Below are 9842 nucleotides of genomic sequence, written 5' to 3'. Positions count from 1 at the left end.
TGAAGTGGTGCTGTGGATCGGACGGCCGTTCGATCGGATGGCTGTTCGATCGGCTGGCTGTCCGATCGGATGGCCATCCGATCGAACTGCCATTCGATCAGATGCCTTCGGCAAACTAAGTTTTGGCGTTCCGTTTCGATCGTTAAGCGTTGCGATAGTTTGGTTACACATTCTAATCCATATTTCATATATTTATTATAATTTGCTACGCTGAGTCATATTTACATATCTATATTTCCAAGTTGCGATACATTAACTGAGTTTCGTTTCGAGTATTCGATTTCCTTTCGACGCTTCACGGTCATCGAGGAGGGTAGAATAGGTCCTTTCTCAATGCCATCATGAACGTTTGATGTATTTTAGTAATTAGTTGCACTGTGACACATTACGGCTATCAAGGAGGATAGAATTGGTCCTCACTTGACATCTTCGTGGTTGTCAGCAAGTGTAACGTGATGTGATAGTGATAGAATGTGCGAAAATATGCTAAAATATTGCGATATAGTGATGTAACTGATGTGGGTACAGTATGATCCGAATCTCTGGTGCCAGGTGTAAGGAGTATATCGAGTAGTAACAACGCATGAAAGTGCGGGTTGTTACACCCCACACCACCATACCCCACGGTCTTAACTGGAGAAAACTCAACACCCTGGAGTTATACAGAGGAATTGGGGAAAGTGGGTGGCAGAGATTCGATATCCGCATAACTTTATTGTTTTAGAAATATTGTTTTTTATTTTAATGAATGTTTAATTTTATTGTTTTATTGTTTATTTATAATTTAATAAAAAAAAAACCATCACTAGTAATGGGCATTTCCACTAAAATCCATCACTAGTGATGGAATAAAACTCGATGACGTTGCGAAACTTGATTGGATGTTATGAGTGATGAAATTCATCACTAGTGGAGCGCCCCTGCGCCCCTACCCCCCTTACACATTTGCTACGAGTCGTATAACCTCACATCTATGGAGTTTATGGGGCTTGACCATTACATATGCTTTTATGATTAAAAAAAGAAATTGAATTTTAGTAGGTGTCTGGGATTGTTTATTTCACTCAAAAAGGACTTTTATCAAAATGATTTAGGGGGTGTTTGTTTTTTTAGAAAAATCTCTTCTGACCTCTTATGTCTGCGTCGTGCAGACCACGCGCAGACGTTTAGCTCTGCAGACCGTTTGTTTTTAGAAGACATTTCATTAAAAAATGTCTTCAAACCTCTGCGCGTCCTCTTCCCCACACAGACATGGTCCATTGTCTTCCCACCTCTTCCAACCTCTTTCAACCCTCTCTCCACCCCTCTCCTCCTAATCTCAAACCCCGGTCATATACCAAAAATAAAGGATAAGAACTGTGCTTATAGCAAAACCCAGTTACCGTCAAGAACCTCCACCGCAGTTATCGTTCTTTACTTGAAGCAGTAAACCCTAGACCGCACCACCAGACACCTCTTCAGATCTTCACTTTCACTTAATCGCTGAAATATTGTTATCGTCATCTGAATCTGATGATGAGGAAGAATCATTCTTGAGATCTGTACTTTCTTCGATATTTTCTCCATCAATGACTCAGATTTGTGATCTTCGTGATCTGACATGATTTGAATGAGATGGAAACCCTAACTGTTTGGATCTATAAGCATGGTGGATACGCCGCTGGTACTTTCTATATATAAGTGTTTTCAACATATTACATACCGTGGCGTTATTTAGTTCACTTGGGTAAACGATTTTGAAACAATGTCACACAAACGATGTTTTCTAAAGGATATAAACCATACGAGTTTTTAACGAGTTTTTACAAGATGTTTTACAAGTTGGTTTATCTAAAACAAATTTTTTTTGGGGTTAAGAAGCATGGCTACGAGATTTTATAAACCATAATCAACTTGATTTGAGTTGGTTAACTATGTTGCGATACATTTTTCAAAACGAGGTTTGTATTTTGACTCTTGTAGTCTAATAAAGTACTGCAACATATAAACGAGCCATGATTCCGATACTCTTATAAAACCTATGTACTCGCCAGCATTTCTTTGCTGACTAAGTTTTTACATATGTTTCAGGTGTTGTTGCTTGATGTGGTTTCTAGGATGCATGCGTCACGTAGGATCTGGACAAGGCCTTAGTGACATAATAACTATGATAGACGATATAAAACTTTTTTGTTCTATGTGTTAAGACAATGTAATGATTAATTTTATCAATAAAACAAAACTATTTTGTATCCATGGTTGTGAAACAATAGCTTCTGTTGCAACACTCCCCGACGTTTCCGCCACGGTTTGTTGTCCTATGTGGTCGGGTGTGACAAGATGGAAACCCTAACTATTTGGATCTATAAGCAAAAAAATGGTGAAGAAGTTTACATCACTAATGGTTGGAGTGGTATCAAACACCAGATATGTCAATAATTGATGGACATTTTATTATATTTGATTTACTTTATGCTTTAAAGTTTGAGATGACAGTTTTTAATTCTTGTGAGGATTTGGTTTGTCCTCCACAAGATTAGTTGACTAGGTTATGCAACAAGTTGCCCTTGATATCATTCAAGTTTCTAATGATGAACCGTGTGATGATATTATGGTTGTTGATGTTGTCCATAATAATATCAAGCAAGAAGATGCCGGTGTTTTCCTTAGCGTGCCACTTAAAACAATTTTGTAACCCTTCCATTTTTTATATTTCATATTCATTTACTTTTATTTTCTTGTTCTAATTTTAATTCTTATTTTCTTTTAACATAGATTATTAAAAATGGTTTAGATAAAATGCTTCAATTAATAGTGAAGGACAAGGATGGTCATCAGTGACGTGTTGATATTAGAATGGATATCTTAAAGGGTAATCCAAGATACAATCTTAAAGGTTTGAAGAAAGTTGTTGAAATTTGCAGCTGGTAGCTTTGGACGAATTGGAGTTTATGTTTTTCGAATCTAAAAGTATATTAGAACTCACTTCGACTGTTATAAGATGTTGAACGGGATCGTTGCATTTTGTTACGGATTTTTCTAAATATTGACTTTGTTTTATTTTGCTTAGTCCTTTTCACATTATTTAGACTTGGATTATATGGTTGGTTTTTTTGTTAAGTTGTAATCTTTATTACGTTACTCAATTAGTTTTACCTTTTCTTACCTTACCGTTTATAGTATGTTACATCATTTAGCCCGTGTATCACACGGGTGCTTAACCTAGTAATATAATATTTGATTTTATATAATTTCGAATATACCCTTGCGCCGTGCTTATTCTTTATATATCATTCAATTAAAGTTTAATATGAATTGGTCAAGTATAGTTGTTTTCTTGTTCTTTATGCGACGAACCCAATCGACACCATCCAAACAACATTAGTAGCAGTACATTCTTTGCTCTTATAGTTTTCTTGACGTATCGCACTAAAGTACTTTTTCTAACCGTAAGCTATATCGAATGTCAGTAACCGAACAAATACTAGCCGAACAACATCAGTACCAGTATTTAGTTTTTGATTTCCGATAAATGTAAAACATGTGTTGATATAATCTTAGACATATTTCTTTTGACTAATATACCGAGTATCAAAATCATACCAATACTATAACATATCAAACCATAGCAATCGAATACCCACAACAAAACATAGGAAGTCTAACTAGTGATTAAAACTATAGTTTGGTAAAAGTTAGAAGAATCCTAAACACAACAAAAACATGCAATTTATTTAGTGATTCAACAACATTTCAACCCAAGTGATAACTTTTTAAAACATGGTTGGGCATGCTATGCACGTGGCCGAGTCACTCAACTCAACTCGGCTAATAGATATCCGGACCGCCCACACCCGCATAGTAAACCCTCGATACACACACATAACATATCATCTACGCCTCTGCAGTCAGCTCTTCAGTTGGATCCCTACACCTTGAAAAGCTAAGTATGTCGGACGAAGAGCATCAGTTTGAATCAAAGGCCGATGCAGGTGCTTCCAAAACCTACCCTCAGCAAGCCGGTACCATCCGCAAAGGCGGCCACATCGTCATCAAGAATCGTGCTTGCAAGGTTTACTACTTTTTAATATTCGATTATCATTATTGTCTTGTTGTTATGTGATTTGTGTATGTAATTATTGGTTTGTTATATGATGTTTGACCTAGATCTGTTGGTTTGAATTTGGATATTCAGTAGTGTCTTGTTTGTTTTGTTCAGTTCAGTTCAGTTCAGATAGATGTGCATTAATTGCTTGTACTGTACAACACAAGATGAGACTAGGAGATATTATTACAGAGAAATTGGGATAAAGATCTATACTTTTGTGCTTTGAAGTTTGAACATAACTGTTTTTTAGTTAACCTAAAAAAGTATTATTATTGTAACACTCACTGAGTCGCAGCTTGTGCTTTCGAGGGGTTACTGTAGAAAACTCGAATCGGATGCACCGCCCTACAAGTGAATTATTAGTTTTTGATTTTGATTTGTGTTTCAATATTATGCTCCTGAACAATAATATATATTGGTTTCATACATAAATTAACTAACATGTTAAAGGGTCATTGTGCTTTGCTTGTTCCTGTGATTAAATTTGTATTAATTAAAGATGTTAAGGATTTATGATATACGTGGACTTATGTGTTGTGAAGTCGAACTTATCCTCTCAGAATATGTGATTGAATTGTAACAGGTTGTAGAAGTTTCCACCTCCAAGACTGGCAAGCACGGTCATGCTAAGTGTCACTTTGTTGCAATTGACATCTTTAATGGGAAAAAGCTTGAAGATATTGTGCCCTCGTCCCATAACTGTGATGTAATTAATCTCTGTTGTTCTGTTTTTTTCTTTACAGTTTTATCCCGTTTCTTGAATTTAACGCTTCTTTTATTCTATATGTTTTGTAGGTTCCTCATGTCAGTCGTACTGACTACCAGCTAATTGATATTTCTGAGGATGGATTTGTACGATTCTATCTGTTTTGAATTATTTTATTAGTAATACTTAAGATTCTGCCCTTATTATTATTTAACATTTATGATTATTATATTATCTCAGGTGAGTTTGTTGACTGAAAATGGCAACACTAAGGATGATCTGAAGCTCCCAACTGATGATGCTCTCCTGACACAGGTATGTCATGCTCATGCGATACATCAGCTTCATTATGTTAATTCTTACGGGGTTGTTATATATATGATGTTCTGTTGTATTACTAAGTCGATAACCATATGCTTTATTTTGGAAAAAATTACAAAAAAAAAAAAAAAAAAAATGTTATGAACTTTAGCCATAGATATTTCTGTTGTTCGACTATTTTTTCCCACATTAAAATTGTTGTCTTTTGAAGTAAAAATTTCATTCTTCAGTTCTTAAAAGACAAAGTATGAGAACTAAGTGTGTTTGTAAAGGCATTAAAGGTTCAATTATCCTTCTCTATTGGTTTAAAAAGAATTATTTTCTTGGTTTTAGGAAAATTGCATTTTTGACTCGTGCCACCAAATATGTGCAATGTGTCAACGTATTTAAATCAGTGGACATCGATTTGTTGATAATGAGGATTGTGGAGAAATATATAGGTTTTGGGGTGGCAGTTTCTGACACGAACTAAGAAACAGTATGAAAGTATACCGGTTTCGGGTTGTCATTTATAACCCGCTTAATTAATAAAAAGGCCGAAACCCTTTTAATTAAACAGTTTTGACTCGTCAACCTGTTTAAAGTTCAAGAGTGGAAAAAGCATTCTACAAAGTCAACTCGCCATCCTTTTGCTACCCCATTCATTACAACTTGCCATTCTGTTTATAATCCATTTAACCTGATTACAACCCGTTTGGCCTGTTTAGATAAATGGGTTACATGTTATGTTCTTGATGTCATTGACACAAATAACTTTATGGTTGGTGTTTGGGTTCATTATTCTCGAAATCTGTCAAATCATCTATCTTGATTGAGACTGTAATCTCTCTCATAACAAGATGCTGCGACCACATGAATTGTTTCATATTTAATTAATGGTTTGTCAACATGTTTTTGAGATAGGATCTGTATTGTATTTTCCGGAAGCTGACTTTGTTATGGTTATTTTGTAGATCAAGGATGGATTTGCAGAGGGTAAGGACCTGGTGGTGAGTGTGATGTCAGCGATGGGGGAGGAGCAGATTTGTGCTCTTAAGGACATTGGCCCCAAGTAAACTCGTACACCATCATTGGCAGCAGCAGGAAACGCTTTTGCTGTTGTATTTCTGTTTGGGCATCTTAAGGTTTTTATTTCCATGTAATGTACTTCGAATTTCTTTTATTGCAGCAGCTATGATATTGGTTTAGGGCTGCAATTATGATAATGTTGTCTGTGGTTTGTGTTTTCTAAATTCTTACCTTTTAAGGTATTGAAATACAAGGGTGTTGTTGCTATGGTCGTTGAGGTCTCGGGTATGTAGAGGCGAGGAAGTTAGCTATTAATGTCATTTAGTTTTCAGGTAAGCATACTGTTTGGTAGCTGTTGTTTTGAAATCATGTTGATCGGCGACACATAGTAATAGTAACAACGAAAGGACACAACATTAGCGTCACTTCACTTCGCTGTCCACGTCATCGTGTGCTTGACACAGTGTTCTAGACCACTTAATAAGAGTCTAAACGGGTTGAGGGTCACCTGAGTCGTGGCCTTTGTTGTCATTGACTCGCCTCTTTTCGTAGGACCCACATCAATTAACCAAGTCTTTTTGCCAATTTTAACATGATTCTGATTGAATTTTATGTTGAATTTTCAGAGGCATTGTTAAAAACGTGTTTACTATAATACTTGAAAAATCAGTCCATTTTGACGGTTAAATTTATGAGAAATGAAGAAAATGAGTAAAATTGACAAACGGAAAAAAACCCTAATTTCTCTCTTTAGCATGGCGATTTTGGCACCTTTTGCAACCTTCGATTTTTCTGCTTGATCTTTGTATAACAGTCTGATCATTAGAGTGTTGATTCATCAATAATTCTAATTCGAACTCGTTAGCAAAGGGATTGCGTTGAATCTAGGGTTTTTTTTGTTCGTTTAATCGCCCCCCGTTCTTGTGAAGTTGATTTGGTGGGATAGATCTATTGTTTTGTCGGTCATTCTGGTTGGGTTAGAAACCTAGACTTAACAAGAACTCTATTCGATTTTAATTGATTCATGGGATAGGGTTTATGCTATATTAGGGTTTTTTCTTTTCTGTTTTTCTTCTTTGGTATTTGCTGGTTGGTGGTCGAAATCCCTGCTGCATGGTTGTCTGATTTACGTGATGAGTGAGAGAGCTGATGATTTTGATATGGATGGATATCCGACTTTTACTAACACTGGTGACAACGTGAATGATGAGTCGGATGTAACCCCTGGAACAGCTCCTGTACGTGGCATTAGTTTACGAGTAACGAACATTGAAGGAAATCCGATGATGCTTAGAAGGGGACTATATTCTACATCGGGTAATTCGATGCTGGATGGTTTGTCAAACATTTCCAAACCGGTTGGTGGACAACCGGTTAAGCCAATAACCTTTGCTACTCTCAATTTGAACAAGGTTGGTCAGAAGGGTCCGGATGGTAATTCGTCAGGTAATGTTTCTCATATACATGATCTGGATATGGCCATGGATTCTCCTTTTACTGCTGAGGGAGAATCATCTGATCAGTCAAACTCGGCTACCAACACAGGTAGGGAACCATTATCGTTTGCTAATGTGGTTAAATCCAAAAAGAAGTCGATTAGAGTTAATTTTAGACCGATGGAGTCTACTGAACAAGTCGAAGGAGCTGATGTAGTGATCCCTTTGTCTTCGGTCAGGCAGGTTAATGATAAGTATGCTAACACCTTGTATGGTTACTTCTTGGGTAAACGTCTTGCGTTTCCCGTGGTGGATTATTTTGCAAAAACCAATTGGGTGAAGTATGGGCTTGTGAGGCTAATGATGAATGCCAAAGGTTTCCTTTTCTTTAAATTTAAAACAAAGGAGGGGTTGATCAATTGTTGGAAGATGGGCCTTGGACGATTAGGAATGTGCCGATTATCTTGAATGAATGGTCTCCAAATGTCACAGTAGAGAAACAGGACATTAAAACAGTTCCGGTTTGGATCAAAATGCATGAGGTTCCGTTAACTGCCTTCACAGAGGATGGCTTGAGCTTACTTGCCTCTAAGGTTGGCATGCCGAAGATGTTAGATTCTTATACTGCTACAATGTGTGCTGAATCGTGGGGTCGGAGTAGTTTTGCAAGGGCGTTGGTAGAAATTCACGCGGCTGTTGAGTTAAAAAAAAGTATTACGGTTGCTATACCATCTTTGGAGGGTAATAGTCACACTAAGGTTGAGATTAAGGTTGAGTATGACTGGGAACCATTGAGATGCCCCTCGTGTTGTGTCTTCGGGCATAATGATAGTTCTTGTCCAAAACGGCCAGCTACAAATAAGAATGATGAACCTGTCAAGCATCATGATGAGTACCAAGACGTTAGAGGGAAAACTAAGAAAACTAGTAACCCGGGTGTAAATGTGAAGAATCAGAAACCTAAGTTTGTATACCGCCCGGTGGTGAAACCCAAGGAGAAAGCAGTGAATGTAGAACCTCTAGTCCGTGTAACGAATTCATTTGATGTGCTAACCAATACGGATGGGAACCAAGATGATGAGTTAGGTGCTAGAGGTGAAAAGGAAATAACGAAGAAGGTTAAAGATAAAAAGCAAGTTACGGAAGAAGTTATTGCGGATGATGTTGATGTGGATAATTTGCTAGCTGACATACCAAGGTTTATGGCTGACAAAAAAGTGGTACTGCTGAGGGTGCAAGCACACCCGGTTCAATGGGTTCCAATGGGTAGTCTGGCTTCCTGGAATATAAGGGGGTTGAACCGCTCCCTCAAACAGAAGGAGGTTCGACAGGTATGATGGATAATCATTTACAAGTTTGTGCAATTATGGAAACCCATGTTGATTCGTCGAATGTGTATGATGTTTGCAATAAAGTGTGTCGGTCTTGGAGTTGGTCTACCAATGCGGACTTTTGTGAAAAAGGTACGAGAATTATTGTGGGATGGGATGCTAGTGTGGTTGATGTTATGATCTTGTCACAAACGGACCAAGTCGTTCACACACAGATCATCTATAAGGCGGACCGGAAAACTTTTTTTTCTTTTGTGTACGCGGATAATATGTACAAAAATAGAAGAGTTTTGTGGCAAAACCTTCGGGTTCATCATTCGTTTGTTCGTGACAAGCCGTGGGCAATCATGGGCGATTTCAATGCTTATTTATTTCATGATGATACTCTGAATGGCCCGTCTTCTATTAGTATTGGCAACAGGGAGTTTAAAGAATGTGTGGATGATATTGAAGTTCTCGATGTCAACTGTACGGGATTACATTATACTTGGTCCAATAAGCAACAACACCAACGAGCCGTATTCAAAAAGTTGGATAGAATTCTGGGGAATGTTCACCTCATTGATGGGTTTCCGGCCGCTGCTGCCTATTTCCATCCCTATCGCATCTCTGATCACACATCGTGTATCTTAAAGCTGCCAAATGTGACTAGGGACAAACCGAAGCCATTTAAATTCGTGAATTTACTGGCCGATAAGAGGGGTTTTATGGATGCGGTGAAACAAGTGTGGAGTACTGATCAAGCAGGGTTTCGAATGTATAGAGTGGTCAAGAAACTTCAACTTCTAAAGCACCCGCTTCGGAAACTTTTCTCTCAGCAAGGTAATCTGCATGAGAAGGTTAAAAGGTACAGGGGGAGCTGGATACATGCCAGAAGGCTATAGATGCAGATCCTTTGAATACTGTGTTAGTCGATCAGCATGGGAGGTTAATCCAACTCTACAAGGAGGCGG

The 9842-nt window shown here is 37.7% G+C and overlaps 1 protein-coding gene across 1 annotated transcript; it reads left to right on the top strand.

Annotated features, from left to right (window-relative positions):
* Positions 1–3785: 3785 nt before the first annotated feature.
* On the top strand, positions 3786–6394 carry LOC110911793 (eukaryotic translation initiation factor 5A). The gene is made up of 5 exons (XM_022156447.2): positions 3786–4051; positions 4671–4793; positions 4883–4939; positions 5034–5108; positions 6068–6394. The coding sequence occupies exons 1-5, from the start codon at positions 3929–3931 to the stop codon at positions 6167–6169; spliced, it is 480 nt and encodes a 159-aa protein (XP_022012139.1). The 5' UTR covers positions 3786–3928; the 3' UTR covers positions 6170–6394.
* Positions 6395–9842: the final 3448 nt, after the last annotated feature.

This window comes from Helianthus annuus, chromosome 8 (assembly GCF_002127325.2).
Source record: "Helianthus annuus cultivar XRQ/B chromosome 8, HanXRQr2.0-SUNRISE, whole genome shotgun sequence".
Classification (NCBI taxonomy): domain Eukaryota; kingdom Viridiplantae; phylum Streptophyta; class Magnoliopsida; order Asterales; family Asteraceae; genus Helianthus; species Helianthus annuus.
The sequence above is the reverse complement of the archived record's forward strand: the minus strand, read 5'-3'. Positions and strand labels throughout refer to the sequence as shown.

What these genes read in the sequence shown, in the direction of transcription:
- LOC110911793 (XM_022156447.2), top strand. Translation starts at nt 3,929, where the DNA reads ATGTCGGACGAAGAGCATCAGTTTGAATCAAAGGCCGATGCAGGTGCT. An exon ending in ATATTTCTGAGGATGGATTT is followed by an intron (nt 4,940 to 5,033) that starts GTACGATTCTAT and finishes ATATTATCTCAG; the next exon opens with GTGAGTTTGTTGACTGAAAA. An exon ending in ATGATGCTCTCCTGACACAG is followed by an intron (nt 5,109 to 6,067) that starts GTATGTCATGCT and finishes GTTATTTTGTAG; the next exon opens with ATCAAGGATGGATTTGCAGA.